The 20,011-nt window shown below is 30.7% G+C and overlaps 1 protein-coding gene across 4 annotated transcripts in view; it reads left to right on the top strand.

The window, feature by feature from the left end:
* The window catches only part of LOC118204138 (putative fatty acyl-CoA reductase CG5065), a 160,979-nt gene that overhangs the window by 72,189 nt on the left and 68,779 nt on the right, over positions 1-20,011 (top strand). For all 4 annotated transcript variants that reach the window (XM_085821002.1, XM_085821000.1, XM_085821003.1 and 1 more), the window contains exons 4-5: positions 4,542-4,658; positions 8,753-8,928. In XM_085821002.1, the coding sequence (XP_085677128.1) occupies positions 4,542-4,658; positions 8,753-8,928 (293 nt within the window). The remainder of the gene's footprint in view (positions 1-4,541; positions 4,659-8,752; positions 8,929-20,011) is intronic.

The following is a 20,011-nucleotide window of genomic DNA, read 5'->3' as shown; positions in this document are numbered from 1 at the left end:
CAGAACTTGTACGCATCCCCCCATAGCCGAATGTGGCCGAACTCATGGTCTCAGTTTTCCAATCATAGTTTTGTACGATATATTGGTGCGTGCACTTTGCTTTATTATTAATTATTACTTAATTCATATTGTTACGGATTTCATAGTTATTTATTTATTTAGTTTTTTTTATTTAGAATTGTAATTAGATTTGCTTCATGTTGCCTTAGCAACGTAGACGATTTTTTAAAAGACAGCTGTGTTGGAAGAATCAAAATAGAACAGCGCGTGCATTTAATACCTAATAAATAAATATCTCGTAATTGCTGTTGCTGTCCACAAAAATCCAGATATTTATAGATGTTTCCAGTATATTCGAGAAATTAATTATAAAGCTTATAAAAGCCGAGAACAAACAACTCATCTCAGTAGTAGCTGTAGTTCTAGCGAACTGTTTGTTTACTTAATGCTGTGATTGATTTGTAGCAATTTCGCTGTGAGATAGAATTAGTTTCTCTGTTTTGAATTGATTTTTGCTAAACGTTTGACATTTTGTGATATTGTTAGAATATTTTTGAAGAAATATTTCAGCATTTTGATTTATCTCTTGTGGAAAGAAATTTTTGTTAACTTTTTAACGTTAACCATGTTTATTCCAGCCCTTTGTATTCAGTATGTCTATATCAAAACCAAGTGGTAGTTAAATTAAACGAAAAATCGCTGACGAACATAGAATATTCCAAGTAAAATGGGAATTAGAATATTTTTGCTGTGAAATAAAAGATAAAATAATCTGCTTGATATGTAATAATACTATTAATGTACCAAAGTTATGTAATATTAAACATCATTACGAACAACGCAAATCGAAATATAACAATTACGAAGGATTAAAGAGAGAAGAAAAGTTGAAAGAGCTCAAGTTAGGAGTGAAAAAGCAACAGTCCATGTTTAGTAAAGTATTGCAAGAAAGTGAAGCGGCGATACATGCAAGCTACATCTTGTCAGAGTTGATAGCTAAACATTCGAAGCCTTTTACTGACGGTGATTTCATCAAGGAATGCCTAATGAAAGCTGGAGAAATTGTTTGTCCTGGAAATGTGAAGGCTTTTCAATCAATTTCATTGTCTCGAAATACAGTTGCGGAAAGAGTTACTGATTTAGCCGCGAATTTAAGTGATCAGATCAAAGCAAAATCATCTAGTTTCGAAAGTTTCTCCATTGCCTGTGATGAGAGCACGGACATTAGTGGCAAAGCTCAATTAGCAGTGTTTCTTCGTTCTTGTGACAAGAATTTTAACATTTTTGAGGAATTAGTGGAACTAATACCGATGCCTGGTACTACCACAGGAGAAGATATATTTACTTGTGTTTTTGGACTTCTGCAGAAATACAATCTACCTTTGGCAACATTAAATTCTGTAGCTACAGATGGCGCTCCATCAATGACCGGGAGAAACAAGGGCTTCGTAGCATTACTAAGAAAAAAACTTGGTGAAATTCACGGTTCAAACATTCATCATATGCATTGTATTATACATCAAGAAGTTCTATGCACAAAAGTAATAAATATGGAGAATGTTTTGTCATATATAAAAAAATTTATAAATTTTATAAGATCTCGAGGTTTAAATCAGCATCAATTCACTGCTTTCTTAAGTGAGTTAGATAGTGAATATTCGGGTTTGTCCTACTATACCGAGGTACGTTGGTTATCTTGCTCCAAGATTCTCAAACAATTCTGGGATTTGAAAGAAGAAATATGTCAGTTTTTAAAAACGAAAAATCAAGACGTAAGTTTGTTTTACGATCCAATATGGATACACGATTTATCTTTCTTGGTTGATATAACCAAACACTTAAATTTATCGTTACAAGGAAAATATCATATCATTACGAACATGTTTGACATAATTAAAGCATTCAAATGTCAACTAGTTCTTTGGGAAAAACAACTTAAAAATGAAGATTTGACACACTTCCCGACGTGCAGCATGAACAAATCAAGTTTAGATAATACTTGTTCATATCAAAAATACGCAGAAAACACTGCAAATTTAACAACTGAATTTGAAACGAGGTTTAATGATTTTAGTTCCCTCGAAGACAAATTTTTTTTGTTTTCTTCAATTTTCTCAATAAGTATTGACTCAGTACCCAGCCATATGCAAATGGAGGTGATCAAGATTCAATGCAACTCAAATTTGAAAGCAAAATTCATTGAAGTGGGCATGCCTGAATTTTACAAATATTTACCAGCCAGGTTTGAAAATACTCGAAAATTCGCTTATGAAATTATTTCCATGTTTGGTAGCACTTATCGATGCGAGCAGTTATTTTCAGTCATGAAAGGTAATAAGTCTTCTCATAGAAACCGTATTAATGATGCTTACCTTGGGTCAGCGTTGAAAGTTATCACTGCAAACAAAATTTCTCCCGAAATAGGAAAGATACTAGCAGAGAAGAGATGTCAAGTATCAGGACGTAAACATTAAATTTTTCTTTTTCTTTTCTATATAAATATATATATATGTTTATTATTGTATTATTCGAAATAAATCTACGTTTCTATGATTATTGATTTTTTTTTTTTTTTTTTTTTTTTGCGGCCCGCCTAAAGTTAAACCTTGTTTGTTTGGCCCAAGTGTACCTATGAGTTTGACATCCCTGATGTAAAGGGTCTTTAACATCTGAGCAAAGGTTTGGGCTCAAATGCAACAGAACTAGTTTATACTTTCTTTTTAAAGCAGCCACTGCTTAAACCTTTGGTGACATCTGATATTTGCTCCATATAGACTAGGCAGTTTCTACTTTGGCAGTCTTGGTGACTAAGCAGAGTGATCACTTTTACTAAAAAGCACCAACTGTATGGTAACCGGACCGGTAGGCCCGCAGAATAATGCTCACAGGAAAAGAGCCCACACAGAAATATGCCCACATAGAAAATAGCTCACATAAAAAAATGCTCACATGGAAAAAAGCTCACATAGATATATGGAAATAAGCTCACTGGTAAATAAAATACGTAGAAATAGCCTTACATTAATCAAGCAATAATTAATTGATTTTGAACATCGTACACCTACTTGAATTTTTCAAAGAAAAATTATTTAAATTACCAAAACAGCTATGGTATATATAAAATTTTAATTTGCTTTTTTACTTTTTTACTTTTATACGTATTTGTTAAGAATTTAAATTTGTTTAATTTAAATTTCATTCCTTGCAGCAATGGCACAAAGAATATTTAATTAAATATGTATTTAATTTTTTTAATTAAACTCAATTTATTCTTATGGTATATATAACTTATGTGTAGATCCAGTTGCTACATAAGATTAACAAATGGACCGTTTTGGATTATGAAAATGAGAGGAGAAAGGAAGAAAAATGAAGCAGAATATTCAGGGAAATATTATTACAATTTTAATTGTAAAAAAATAATAGTAAATATGTTACACATTTTAAAATTTAAACATTTATAAGCATAAGCAAATACAAATTGTTTTATTTAAATTACGTAAAATACCTTATTAATATAAATCATAAATATACATTTCAAAAAGTTATAAATATGTAAAATTACTGAATATTAGCTAATATATGTAAATATCTAATTTTATCATTGATTTCATCTTCGTTTCTTACATGATTCACGATTACCAAATGTAAGTTTTCATTTTTTTTTTAAACTTCAGCACACCCTGTATTTACAATAGCTAATAATAAACCTTGACAGGCTAAATTTTTTTTTCAGTTAGTCAAATAAAGGCTATATACTGGGATGGCTACAATTAAATAATGAATTTAGTACCTTATGAAAGCTTTTGTAATGATTTGTGGTTTTAGGAGATTTTTCGAAGGCTGCATCATAATGATTCCCCACTTTGATTGGGAACTGTGGTCTTCTAAAACGTTTCTGGCTCCAAACATAAATAACTATGTTCAAACATCAATCCTGTAGATACACTTCAAAAGCATGCAAAAGTAGAGGAAAAAAATTAACTATTGGCAGTTACAAGAATAAAAATATTTTACAGGAGCAATGATATAAAATATTATAGTACATGCAAAATTTTACTATAGTTTTCATTCTTTTATATACCACCCCTGAAAAGGTTAATGTGAGCATTTGTCCAATAATTTATCTTTTAAAAATTAAGTAGGTGTACTATGTTCAGATCGATTAATTATTGATTGATTAATGTAAGGATATTTCTACATATTTTATCAGTGAGCTTATTTCCATGTGAACATATATCTATGTGAGCTTTTTTTCAATGTGGGCATATTTCTGTGTAGGCTTTTTTCCTATGAGCATCATTCTTGCGGGCTTTTTTCCTGTTGGCTTTTTTCTTAGAACCCAACCGTATATATACTAAAAAATGAGTATTAAAATCTGAATGTTTGGATTTAAAGAAAATTATAAATAAATGTTTGGATTTTAAAGAAATTTTGATTTAGAAAGGTTATAATTCTGGTCTAAAACTGCAGCATTGCAATCTTAATGTTTTGTTAATATATGTAGATTATCTTATTTTAATATTTACTATATTTTATAGGTTCTTGTAGAGAAATTGCTCAGATCTTGTAGTTCAATTAAAACAATATACCTCCTTCTTAGACCTAAAGATGGCCAAGAACCTAAACAACGTTTAGATGAACTCTTGAAAGCTAAGGTAAGAATACTTGAAATTTGTTCTGACATTATTCATCTAACTTCAAAATACTCAGTAATTGTAAAGGATTCACAGGATTTTAAAACACTTGCATGTTGAAAACAATATTACATGCTGAATCAGTAATTGTAAAGGATTCACAGGATTTTAAAACACTTGCATGTTGAAAACAATATTACATGCTGAATAATAATAATAATAATAATAGCATTAAATAACCAGGTTTGCATCTCAGTTTTAAAATTTTCATTAGCTACCAAGTATTAGTATAAGTGATAGCTGCTTCTGATAGTGGTGTCTGTATAGTAAAAGGTTTTCTTTGTTTTAGAACATGAAAAGAGTTTATCCACTGTTATCATAGAGCATTTATTCCCAAGACAGTATAGAATATAGTTGCAATAGCAACAAAGCAATTTGCAATTGCATTGACAATTAAAAGCTCAGGTTGTTTGTGCAAAATCAAAAGTACTGGATGTCCAAGTGTTTGTACAGAAACAGTAAAAAGGCAAGGAAGAATTTCATGTGTATGCCACAGCAGTAAACACATAGTTCTAGTCAACTGCAGTAGCCATATATGTGGAAGATTTTGTGAACTCGTATGTGAATGAAATCATACTGTGTGCAGATACTGCAAAGTTTACGAGTGAACAATGTCATTCAACAATAAGAATTTTATGATTTTATGCAAACAGCAGTTGAGGAAGGTGGTTTTTTTAATTATGGATAAAACCCTATTTCATATAAATGGAAAGATGTTTCATCATAATGTCTGAATATGTGCTTTCAAAATTGTCATATGCAACACAAGCAAGATTCTTCCAAACTCAATGTTTTTGTGGCAGTTTCGAAAACAAAAGTATACAGGTCTTTTTTCTTAGTTGAGGAGATCATGATAGGTATTTCATTCCTGGATGTGTTACAGTTGAACTTGTTTCCATAGTTGAAAGAATATTCTAACAATTTCATATTTCAACAAGATGGGACTTCATCTCATTGGTGTGCTACAATGCATGGCTATCTCAACAAGGAACTTCCCCACATCTGAATTGGACAATACACTGAAAGTGATTTAATAGTGTTCGCATGAACTCTGTATCTCTCATGGTTTGTGATTTCTTTCTTTGGGCATATGTTAAAAACCCTGTTTACATTCTCACTCCTTCCCCCGTTGCTGGAAACTTGAGTTCTATAATCGCATTGCAATTACATTTATGGCCGAATAGAGTGATGCTAGGACAAGTAAAGATATAATTCAAATGCCATGTAGACATAGGTCTTGCACCTAGAGGAATTCACATTGAAAATTTATGATGATATGAAAAAAAAAAAAAAAAAAAATCTGATGTGTGTACCACATGACTTCCTTGTATGGAATATTAAATTATACCCATTTTTTCTTGCATTTCATTTGGATTGGATTAAATTTACTTTGTCGATAAACCACAATAAAATAAATGCACTTTTTAAAATTCACTGTATTTGTTTACCATAGCGACACTCTGGTCCTAGATTCAGTTAACAGCGTTATATTTCGTTCATTTTTTAACTCAGAATGCACATTTATATCATCTTAAGAATTATCTAATCGTTGGCACATGTTCTATTCAAATACTATAATAAATCTAAAATCATGTTTAAAAGAAATTAAGCAAAGAACAACAACAAAAAAGAAACAGTTTTTCACAGACGATTCAGTATTTCTCATTGAACTAATTCAGTTCTCACTTCGTGACAAGGCAAAAATACATTAAAACTCAACATGTCTGTATTGAAAATTATGAAGTAAATCTTAAACATTTATTTCCTCGAATAAATTCCAGAATGGATTAAGCATGATTTAATTTACAATAATAAAAGAATAATAATTACAATAATTTAAATAATAATTTACAATGATAAAATATTAATTTACAATAATAAAGAAGGCGTTATTTGGAAGCTTACTTTCTCTAGATTAGCAACAAATCTACTATTTTGCTGTTTCAAATGTAAACAAGCAATGGACGCCATGGAAAAAATTATTAGGATTTTTTTAATTTAGCGGCACTTAAACAACTTTTAAATTGTAGATAATTCTAAAAATATTGCATACAGAGTTACTAAAGGCATCAAAACCTTAACCAGAAGATAAGAACAACATAATTTAATCATTTTTAAAGCAAAAAATGCACAATTTACAAACATGTAAGAATAAAGAAACTGAGATCACTGAGAATGGATATATATATACATATATTTATATACTTTTGGTGAGGCCGATTGCAAACAAAATATGAGGTGCACATCTACATGTTATTGCAGGCACAAATGCCACGAAAAATTCTCTTTAGAATTTATTTTAAATTTGTTTTACAATTTTTTTTGGGAAAAAGAATCCTTTATCATGTACAAATGTCATGCAAATGTCATGTACAAATGTCATGCAAAAAAATCCTTAAATTGCATTCAGTAGCAGTGAAAATGGATATTTGCATTGAAATATGATGTCTGAAACTTTTCGCAATTACAATACTTCCTTTTTACTTTGTTCAAGGAAGTAAAAAACTATTTAATTATTATTATTTTCATGTATCATTGTTCAGTGTGTATTATTTTTTTAAAAACCCAGTTAATCATAATGACTTCATAATTTGATTTATTCAAAGAAAGAAGACATATTTTAAAATATAAAAGTATGTACTTATTTCAAAACTTTAATATTTCACTTAAAAATATTTTGCTGTTTAAAGCCTTTTTTATGTTTGATTATTTATTACATTTAGTTTTCTTAGAACTTTATTAGGCAAATTATATGTACTTTTATTTGATAAATAGCCATGTGAAATAATTTTTTTTTCAGAAATACCATTTAAGCAGTATTTTCCGTACATACAATTTCTGAGAGTTTGTCGTTGCATCTAAATCTAATGTCTATAATCATCTATATCACATTAATTGCCTTAAAATCCTAACTGAACTTTGATTTCTGGTAATAATTTGTCTTCTATTAGTTGTTTTCCTGCATAAGAATAATTCTACATCATAAAATCTAAAAGAAAACTTTGATGATTGTTAATCATTTGTCTTGTATTCGTTTTAGTCTACATTAGAATAATTGAGTTTGTTTTTAAGAATTGTTGAGTATTTCATTTATAGCATAAAAAGGATTACTCATTTAATTGAAAGCAAAGTGTAATGTATGTTAAATTTCTGGAAAATAAAATGTTATCTTTAACTTACGAAGTATGATTAATATTGAATAGAATAACACAAAGCAATAATTATTTTCAAGTATTAAAACTTACTTGAAATATAATATTATGATTTACAGTTTTAATAAATAATTAGAAAAAGCAAGAATATTTGTTATTCTATATTAAAATGATTTTAATAATTTTTCTTTAGTGGATGGTATACTCAATTTCAGATTGATTTTGAAATAACTGCCAATAGTAATTGTTAGACTTCTGCTGTGCAGTATCAGAATGCTGATGATACTGAAAAATGAATAAATGTACTTTCATTCGGATCTTTTTAATTTAAAACAATGATTGGTGCAGAAATTTTGGTGTATGATGATTTGCAGCAGGTTCAGTTGCTGTAAAAGATGAACAGATATCGTAACATTTTTATTGCTTCTTCAATGTTAGTATATTGTTAAAAGTTTTGATAGCTTGATGAGTTCTATTTTTGGTAAATATATTGATATTCATATAAATGTTTAGTTTGTGGTTTAGTTAATTTGAGATAATCTATATCTGGTTTATTTTTGCTTTGGCAAAATTAGAACATAGCAATTGTATGTTCTATGAATAGATTTTCTTGCATTTTGTGTATCGAATAGTTGTCAGAATCTTTTCTAATTTCAATTATACCTATTAAAAGTAATTTATTTATTGAATATTGTTAAACTGTGAGTCTTTCCCTTTGACCTAACCTATTTTTGTTTTCTAGATCCAAAATGAATAACTGACAATAATTATTATATAGAAATATTTAAAATTTTATTTATTGCTGTGAGCATATAAATTTAAGAAAGGAGATAAATATATAGAATAATGGGATAAGATTTTTCTTAAAAAAGAATGCATCAAAATTCCAAAATTTTTTTCTAGATATTTGAAAGAGTGAAAAATGAACAACCAAGTACAATTTCAAAATTAGTTGCCATTCATGGAGATTTAACGCTACCTGGTCTTGGAATTAGTCCGTCTGATGTAAATTTACTTGTTTCTAATGTCTCCATCGTCTTTCATTCTGCTGCTACAGTTAAATTTGATGAACCTCTAAAGTAAGTCTTTATATATCATCTTTCTTTTCATGCTAATGTTTTGTTATAATATTTTGTTTTTGTTCATGAGAAGTTACTTTTTGGTTAACAGAGCACCGTACATAGATGTTCACTAAAATCCAAGTCGGAATGAAACTCTAATGTTATATATGCGTTTCCTCGCTTATTCTCCCTCCCCTCATGTATTTTACCTTTAGCTTTTAGTGCTACGTTTTGAAAATTGGGGGGTGGGTGGGAAAAAATGCACAATTTTTCCCTTCCTCTGTCATACATATTTTTCCTTTCTGAAGGCTAGTTTATTAGTGTTCATCTCTTTTGTGAATGGGGGCGGAAATTGAACTCCACACTCATTAAAAGATCGATGCTACCTTTCAGGACAAGACGTTTATTCCTACTCACTAACATATACTATAATACAGAAAAACTTGCAAGATTAAACAGTGCCCTCTTATGGCGGGCAATGGATAATGTAACAATTAGTAAATTGTATACCTTTGATTAAATTATTTTATCAAAGATATATAATTTTACCTTTGTTATATATATACATATATATTTTCATTCTATTCAATTTGCTTAGCCTTGTCCACCCCTGATGTGTTCAATCTTTTGAAATACAAGTCTTTTGTTCACCCCCTTTTCTTTCATTCCTCCGATCTTCCAATTGGGAACTGCAATCAAGATTCATTCATGTGAAGTAGCCCTGGGGATTTACAATATAAATGAGCCATAAAAATCATGCTGTATGCAATATTCGTAGTTTTAACATCATTGCTATGATTTGATTCTGTATTTAGAGTTGAGAATTCATAGTTATAAGAAATTTCTTTTGACTCGTATGTATTACAATTGCAGTCCACAGATTTTCAGAAACATGAGGAAAGAAATTAATCACAAAATTTCAATTTAAAGTTCTAAAATTCTTGGAAATTAATGGTATCAAACCTATCAGTAGACACTTTGGTGTTCAACTTTCTTTGATTCGATATTAAAGAAAACAAATAGATGTACCGAGGAAGACAAATTCAGAGCCGAGAGTATTCCAGGACAGAAAACCTGAAAATTTCCAAAAATTCATAGTAAAGTGTTGAATTATGTGAAAGTGCAGAGAAACAATGGCATAGATGCGTCACATGAAATGAAACAAATGAAAGTGAAGGGCAAACAAAGAATGGATAGATTGTTTGTTAAGAACAAATGGACTAATTTAAGGACAACAATGCATGCACTACATCTGTCAGAGATTTGTGAAGAAAAAGTGTTAGAATTTCATAGATTCGAGACCCAGTAAAGAAAAGATTATGATTAGGGTGTTGGAAATATAGGAAACGTAGATCTTTTATTTTTTGACATGCTGAATAATATTTCAGTTAATCAAAAGGAGGCTGATCTGTTCTAGTAAAACCTGCAGGAGCTGAAAAGATGCATAGTAATGTTAGAAGTGTTTGCTGGTGGTAAAAAAATTGCTGCCTTTCACAGCTTTTGAATGTAAGATGATGTCGAAACAAAATCTTCATGGTATCATAGTTAGGTACATGAGAAAGGTTGGATGTTGTAACACTGAATTAAAGAGTAGCTCAAAATTAATTGGACCCATCATCTAGGCACCTCTCTACATCAGAAGTGATTATCAATCATGGACATTTTCCATAGGCATCTCATAGATGATCTAAAAAAACAAATGAACAAAAAAACACTTTTTTTTATTATTATTCTGGGAGGACTTGCATTACTTCTGCACTCATTAGGCATATCAGTGAGTAAACCATTCAAAGACTAAAGTTTAATAAGTGGATATCAGCAAGGTCGCACAATTTTGCTAGAACTGGAAAAATTGAGAAACCATCAATTTATGACTTTTTTTATTGTTAATTCATTAGTGGAAGTGGTAGATAATGACTGTTTAAAATATATAAATAACTTACCGTTAGAAAAATTGTAAACCTTTTCTCTGCCCCATCCTTTTTCTTTCCTCTTTCTTTTTCTCCCTTTTTTCCCACTTTCTTTATGGTTTTATGATACATATATATCATGAGATAGTTATGTTTTATTTTAAATATTGCCAAAAAATTAAAGTAAAAAGTATGCTTATAATTATGAAGAACTGCTAGTAATTTTTGTAAAGGAATTTATACTTGCACCAGGAAGTTAAATTGTTATACAGGGTGTTCCAAAATGATATTTCCAACTTTGATCAGAAGTCAGGAGTTTATGAGTCAGAAATAGGGATAGATAGAAAGGTGCAGTTTCCAACATAATGCTTAGATACATGTAAAGTTTTAGTAGCCAAACAACAGTGTTCAGTGTTCATGCTATCTGAAGCATCCAGGATATCTAAGCAAAATTCCAGTTCTGCCCTGTCCAGCCTAGCATGTTCTCTGTAATGTGTTGAGTGATGTGCCAATGCAAGCTTCGAGTTTTTGCTAGTCCCACACTGGGGTCTTGTAGACCACATCCTTCACAAAGCTCTAAAGAAAAACTAGTGGGATTATGTCTGGACACTTGGGAGGGGGGCAGGCAGTGGCCAATACAGCAATGCTGAAATATGTCATCCTAACACTCTCCTGACGAGCCCTTCAAAGTTTTCCTAATGATCGCAGCCCAGAGAGGAGGGGCACTCTGTTGCTGAGGGTGTCAGGTTGCAGTTGTTTGGCCTGTGGAAATGCAAACTGTTCTAACATATCCAGAGAAACAGTCACAGTGATTGACGCCTTTGCAAAGAAAAATGGTCCTACCACATTTTCATAAAGCAAACAACACCACACATTTACTTTTGAACTCTTGTGCCCTATTTCCCAACTTATATTGGTGCTCTCTTAGCCCCATATCCACACATAATGTCAGTTTACCATCCTGGCATATGAAAACCCGCTTCACTCGAAAATACACTTTTGTCAGGAAATCTGGGTCCTCTTTGATGACTCAAATGTTAGAATCACTTGTTAACAGGCTCCCGGGTAAAAACAACATCTTGTGTTGAACTCGTACAAAAATGGCATGTCTTTTCTATCATAACTTAAAGAAGTCCATAGACGAGATGAAATCTCGTGCAAAAGCATTGTATGTGTCTTGATATAAAGGCATTAGCTACTTCTCCTAAGAACCATGGTATAAATGCGGAATAGCTACTGTTTCTCTAACATGCAATTAGGCACATTTTTGCTGTGTGCTAGCGTCAGAATGGAGAGAGCTTGAATGAATGGAAAGGTGTTGACTCTGGATGTACTTGGGTGCAGGGGGAGGAGCTACTGGTCGTCTTGTCCAATCGTGAACATGTAAAGGAACTGCATCTACTTGCAAATCAAGCATTGGTCGGGGAGCAGGGTTATAGCAAAATAACTTTTTCTAAAAGTTATTTTGCTAGAGTTATAAATTGATACGAGTCTATTTTGAAGTAAAAGGGTCATGGAATGCAATAATAGTTGGCCTAAACGTCTATTGAGTTAAGATAAAATATAAAAAAGTCGGGAAAAGTTACAAAATAGCTGAGAATTAGCAAAAATTAGCAAAACACAAATTTTAACTGAAAGTGAATGACAGAAGTTGCTACCAGATGGTGACACATTTGCTTCACAGTCAAGTAGTAGTTACAGTTATAAGCCAGAGATGACGACTCAATTGCGATGCTGGGAATGAATTAATTGCATTTTTCAATCCTAAATGGCAACACATATGTCATGAATTAAACCTATGTTTGAGTTGGTAAAATGAAACCAATTTTTGGTTGGCAAGAGATTTTAGGTAGAATTACATGACGAACATATAATAAGCAATTTAAGTATTTAAATGCAAAAGAACCGCTTTCGATCGTTTTCTGTTTTCTCTGTTATGGAAGTTAAAATCCAGCTGAGGGATGGTGCTGTTGTTCACTTTGTGAATATTTCTAAAGAATTTTCTAGAATTCAATATTTTTGCAAAACATACAGTAATTTTATGAATGCCAAGTTCACGATGAATTGTATGATTCCTAATAAACCAGGGGGTCCTCTTTGATACAATTCAGAATCTCAATTGCAAATGCTTTGCACTATGGCTTGTTAACAGGTTGAAGTGCGTGCAGCAATTGCAGTTTGTAGGTACGAAACTTCAGTTGCTTGTGTATGCACCTTGTGCACTGCGATTGTTGGTAGCTGCAACTGTCAAGATTCTTGATGGCTTCGGCTCTGGATTAATGTCTTTTGCACCCCTTCCACATTTGCTTCACTCATGCTTGGATGTTCAGAATTCGTCATCTTCATGACTTCAGTTTCCTCAAGCCTCGTGTATCACTGCTGAATGGTTAGACATGATGGAGATGTGCGTCTGTAACGAGTCCAAATTTACGTTGAACCTAGGTGGCAGATTTGGTCTCTATATACCATTTCACACACTATATCATTTCTTGGGAGAGTGGCCCTTTTCATCAATGCCTCACCTACAGAGACAAAAACAAAAGAAATTAGATAGGAGAGAGAGAGATTTATTGGAAGTGTTAATATAGAAATAAACTTCAGGTATGTGTGAACATTATGCCGCAAACCACATCTCTTTTTCTATCCTCTTTTCTGACTTATACACAATCAAAGTTGGAAAGATAATTTTTGAATACCCAGTACTGAAAATTGCCCCATAGTCTTTGTGTAGCATGTTATGTTACATCATAAAGTAATTTATTGGATTTACAAATTGATGAGCTTGTTTTCTGTTATTTCTTTATTTGAGAGTTTTGTTGTGAGTTGTAATTGATTATTTATTTAAAAAATCGTTGCATTATTTTAAATTAAAAAAAAGTTCTCATTTTTCATGTTACAAACCTTAGCGCTGTGTTTTTTCTAAATTTAAATCCTAATCAGTATTTTCTATAGAAAGGTAACTTCCAGAAAACTGAGTATTCAGTGAAGTAACAGCAGCACTTGCAATGATTTGCTTGTGGGAAAGATGATTTGAGTTATATGCCATCATGACCTATTAGTAGCTTAATTATTTAGACCGTAAAATTTTAGTTATTTCATCCTTGATTTGATTCCTGATAGCATTGATATTTCCCTGATATTCCTTGATAGCATTGATATTCGTTTCTATGTTTTAAATACTATGCAGTTTTCTGTAGAAAGTAATGACAACACTTTCAGTCTATGTTCATTGTTATATCCAGAATGAATTTGTGAATGTATCACCTAATATATGGGTAATATACTTTTTTGAAACCTTCAAAAGATTTATAAAAAGGGAAAAAAACAGAAGTATTATTAGTTTTGAAATTCGCCTTTTATCTATTTCACTTTTATCTATTTCACTTTTATCTATTTCACTTTTATCTATTTAACATTTAGTGGCAACAATTTGAAAAGTGGTTTTTGAACCATTTTTCAAATTGTTGCCACCAAATGTTATTATGATGTAATAATAAAAAAAATTCATTTAAAAAATTGAAGTTGTGATTTATTATTTCATATTTTTACAAATTTAACAATTTTTCTAACAAACTCAACTTTCTAGTGGCAACACTACTAAAAAAAGGCATTTTTATTTCCAGTGCACAAATCTTTTACCATTGGCAAAACACAAGATATTTATCTTTCAAATTTAATCAAGAAGGTTAGAATAGGAGGAGGGAGGGTTCTCGGTTTCCTCCTCTCACCAGGGAATGAAACCCTACCTAACAAGTGGCGTACATGTTTAAATTATAAAAACATTGGATTACGACAGTAAAATGTATTCTAAGCTGTTCTGTGCATGTTATTTTCCAGTAAAAATATGTTACATTTATCTCGAAATGCTTCGCTATTGTTAAATTTTTGTTTAAAGTAATAAAGATGATATCTATAATTTATTATACAGAAAATTATTAAGAAATACTCCAAGATCTAAATACATGTGTGTAACATTACAGCCTTTAAATATGGTGTTTCTGCATATTTCAAGGATTTTTTTTTAGGTTTTATTAGCAACCTGTTGGGTGTACTTTCTAGTTTTTCCTTTAAGAACTGATATTTCTGATTTATTCACAATATTATCATAATTTGTTAAAGAATCATTTCATACATTACGTTCATATACAAATGTTTAAAAGGTACAAAAGAAAATTATTTTATTTTAGTATTTAATACTTCATCTTTAAGTTGTAATACACTAAAACAGAAATTCACATATTTTTGTTGGCTGCAGCAGTTGTTGAAATAGCTAATTTCAGGATACTGGTACTTGATATAAATAGTATTTCATCTCTTTTTTTTTTCCCCTTCTTCTTTTTCTTAAATCATTTATTGGCATGTTTTAACAATTTGAATAATTCTTAATTTCAATGAAGAAAAACATTTTAACTTTTATCCATTTATCAATTTTTAGAAGTTTTTTAAAGGGCAAATTAATAGCAGATAATTATCTAAAAAATACTCACATGTTGCAATTTTTTAAATGAAAGTTTTAAATAGATCCTTCTCAGAACCAACAAAATAAAATAAAACAGATTTATTTGAATTTAATGATTTCAGTTTATGCGTGTTTCATAGTTATGAGCCTCAAAGAAATTGCCTTGAATTAAGGTGAATTGCAGAAGTATACCTATATAAATTTTTGTAAGAATAAATTGAATTTAATTAAAAAATTAAATTTAAATACATATTTAATTAAATATATAAATTTTTGGATATGTCTGTTCACATGTTCAATTATGTAAATATTTTACTTACTTTTATCGCTGTATTATGTACTTTTATTTATTTCTGGGTCTACTGCCCAGAAATTTGAAAGTTTATGCAAACAATTTTTAACAACAGTACAGTTTATCTTGATCAAATGCACAAATTATATTCATAACAGTTCGCAAAACTTAAAAATGAATAATAATTAATGCATAAAAAAGCATTACTTTATTTAACACCTTTACAAGTCATAAAAGTAGTAACAATTTATTTCTTACTTTTCATAAAAATTATAAAACGAATTACCTAAAACGTTCAAATTATATAGTTTGAATCCTAGCATATATCATTGTCTGTTAAGGAACGAAGATACCAGCTATAAACAGAAACATTAAAATGTATTTAACATATTTTGATTATTACTAAGTCTTTTTTTTTTTTCACATCTTGAAAGAACATAACATGACGTGATATTTTTCAACACATTTGTCAAATTACCGTAATTTCTGGAAGAAACGACACGGCGTTTACGTGTTTAAAACTTAAATTTTCAGTGGCTGCGGCGTTTCTACCCATGCGGCGTTTAGGTGCACTGAAAATAAAATATTTCCTATGATGGTCATTGTACATAGTTTGGATGGCCTTGTCATTATGCATTGACTGGTGCTGTTCCCACACAAAAGACCACTCAGTTGCTTTTTGCGAACGTTATTTTGTTTACATTCTTTCCCTTGAACATACCTACATGCCTTATTCATCCTAAACGAGATCTCAGAACAATAACATTCTTCCCCCTTTCAAATCAACATTCTCATCAGTTTGAATAGTCTCTCTCCTCTGTGTTTCGATGAATCTTCCAGGACCCATCCTCTCTCCACCCCACCCCATCCCTGCCTTTTTTGCAATGACACGACTCCACCTGCCTCGTATTTCCTCTTCAGCATGAATGGATTTTTCTTGGCATTCTGCCAAATACATATCCCATCAGTTTGAGTACAAGTACTTGTTGAATAGTTTTAAGTAAGAAGGGAACGGAAAATTTTTTAAAATGTGTCTAAACGGCACAGAAGCTATACATTTCTTACCTTTAATTTATTTTTGAGTTATGGCTTCATTTCATGCATTTTTCTTAACTGGTATGTCATATATCAGGACTTAGGTTGAGTTTTTGCATCTATATGGCCCGCAACGGGGTCACGCACAATTTAATCTATTGCGGCATTTACGCTGATGCGGCGTTTCTGTGTAATTTTACTTTTTTTCCCGCCATTTTTCTCGAGTGCGGTGTTTACGCTGATGCGGCCTTTCTTCCGGAAATTACGGTACATAAAAAATCAATATTTATGCAGGAAAAGTAATCCCAGGAATCTCTTTAGAAAATCAATTTGTGCATCCATATGCAGCACAAGATACCATGCCTTAAAAATAATAATAATAAAATAAAAATCTGAAAGGTTTCAGATTTTAAATTACGTCCAAAGGGGTGTTTTTTTTAACATTTTGTCTGTTACCTTTATTTATTAAATATCATGTTCTGTGCACTTAACCCATAAAATTCAGTTCAAGAGCAATATTGTAAAATAGTTTTAAATTGAGCATATCTTTAGAATTTCCGATACAGGGTCTCGTGAGCTGGAGATAAAAATGTTTTTTTCTGTGCATCCTTGCCATTGCTCGCTTTGAAATCTTTGATTTTGTTAATTAAAAATTCGTTAAAGTTTTACAAAATATGAAATCGATAATAACACAAATTCCAAATTTCAAATTTGGGCATCCATATGCCCATTTTCGCAGTAGGATTACGTTGTTCAAAATTCGATAGCTCTGTGTAACATTGTTTTATCACAATGCAAGAAATATACATAGATTTATGAAAATTTTTCATTATTTAATTTCTTCAAATATAATGCAGGACTCTTAACATTTGGTGGCAACAGTTTGAAAAGTGAAACGGACATTTATAGTGAACCAACGCAAAATCGCAAAACAAAAACTATAGTCCTTCAGGGAAAAAGCTCTTTTGGACTAAAAAAAAAGTCATAGCAGTAGTAGTAACATGGCCACCAAGACTCAAGGTTTTGAGTTGAACCTTCCCTCCTTCTATTCTAACCTCCTTGAATTTAATCTATAAATTAATCCATTCGAGAGCAATGCAACTGCCAAAGATAGAATACTCAACTCTGTGCACCAGCATGCTGCCATTCAGTAAAGCATAACATATTTAACTTTCAAATTTAATCTTTCTCTTACTGATTAGCTAACAAAATGATTGCAAAGCAATAAATGGTGTTCTTAAAAAGTATTTTTCCGTTTTTTAACCTGAATGATTTAAATAAAAATGCATTTAAGTCATGAAATATCTAATTAGAAATATTAAATATTTTTACGAAGTGACACTAGTTGTACTTATTAAAATCATTATATACTTGTTTTCTGATAACACTTCTAGGCAGCTGTTGCTCAAATGGTTAGTTTTAACAGAAATAATGTAATGAATAGTAATAATAAAAATAATAATAAAATGTGGCAATTTCTGGCACTCTGTCGGGAATTTTAAAAATATTCTGTTTCTGAACATTTTGTGATTTTGCTTTTTAATTTCATGTGGCATAAGTATGAAGAAAACAGTGCTTAAAAATAAAGCTAGGAAAAAAAAAAAAAAAAAAAACCGTTAGTAGAAGTGAGTGAAAGAGCAAAGAGCATGTTGGTAACTTGAGATGCTCACTGCAAGCATAGCAAAACCTCTGCAACATACCACTGGTGCAATGTTAAAATCTGAATTCTTCCAGATTTTCTTTCTCTCTTTTTTGTTTATTTATGCGTTTAATGTTATTGACAGTAATCACCACAGTATTTTTTTCAACAGATGTACAGAAATCAAATATATATATATATATATATATATATATATATATATATATATATATATGCATTTTGAATAAAAATTATGTAAAACAAAATTAAATTAAAGTGAGAAATTTTAAGTCTGCTGTTTAACTCTTTGTTACACAGGTGGGGAAAATTATGTAGTTACACATTTGGCGCATAAAATGCGCTAGTAAATATTTCGGTCATAAAGGCATCTTTTTTAATATTATTTAGTAAATAAAATATTTAAATAAATAGCATGTATGCTAAGCAATGAAATCTTCATAATGTATAAAATAATATCTTATACGCAAGTTAATGAAAATTCTGGAATAAAATAGATTTGACAAAAAAAAAAAAAAAAAGAAAAAGAAAAAGAAAAAGAAACTTACGTTATGGATATTTTTTTATTCGGACACATCATATTCTTCATTATTTTTCTGATAATAACAATTTATACACGTATAATCTATTTCTTTCATATGATTTTTACAAGTGAAATTTTTACAGTGTACATTATATTCGCTTAATTCATCTGATAACTCTTGAAGAAGTCTCGCATAATCATCAGGGGGAACTATATTTTTTCTCCTTGAAAACCTGAAATATAAGAAAATCAGCTTATTTTTTGTATATTAGTAAATAATTTGAAAGATTGACAAATTAAATAATTCTAAAGTATTATGTTTTTGTATATTAGTAAATAATTTGAAAGGTTGACAAATTAAATAATTCTAAAGTATTATGAACAGTAATATTACTTCCTAATCATGCAAAAATTAAATAAAATAGTATATATAATAAAAAAAAACTACAAAGTGGGAAAACAAGTACAGTACCAAGTTCGTAATCTAGACTAGTCAGGACTTCGGCGATTCCAGATTAGGGTTTTTTCCGGAAGATCATCAAATTATTATAGATCATCTTAGCAAAAAGGAAAATGAGATCTTACATGAAATTCATTCTGATACTAACATCATTATCTCTAAAGCTGATAAGGGCGGACAGATCGTTGTTATGGACATACACACATATATTACTGGAGTCTCTAAACTGATAAATGAAGGCCCATACTGCTCGATCCCTAAAGATCCTTCAACTTCGGACCTCACGAAAGTAAAAAGTGCCATTAAATCTTCTCACATTCTGCCAACTCAGTTGAAAAAATCACTTATTCCACCTATTGCTAATTGTGCGAGACTTTATGCTCTTCCAAAAGTCCACAAAACCGGTATTCCTTTTCGACCAATTGTTTCCAACATAGGTACTGCTTCATATCCTTTGGCCAAATATTTAGTTTCCAGATTTTCTCCTCTACTTGCTAACAATATTCCCACTGTAAAAAATTCTGTTGAAGTCATTGATAAACTTAAAAATATTTCTCCACTTCACTCCATTATGGTTTCATTTGATGTCAAATCGCTGTTTACTAATGTTCCGGTCGAAGGAGCACTAAATTGTTTTGAGACTAGGCTTCGGGAATTTCACTTCACACATGCTGAAATTTATGAGTTGGTATCGCTTACTAAAGTTTCTCCAAGTCAAACCCACTTTGTTTTCCAAAATGCATATTTTCGTCAAGTTGAAGGATT

The sequence above is a fragment of the Stegodyphus dumicola genome, chromosome 7 (genome assembly GCF_044657685.1).
Source record: "Stegodyphus dumicola isolate Sdum_Otavi_A_Nest chromosome 7, ASM4465768v1".
Taxonomy (NCBI): Eukaryota; Metazoa; Arthropoda; class Arachnida; order Araneae; family Eresidae; genus Stegodyphus; species Stegodyphus dumicola.
Note: the sequence above shows the minus strand (reverse complement) of the source record. Positions and strands in the feature narration are given on the sequence as shown.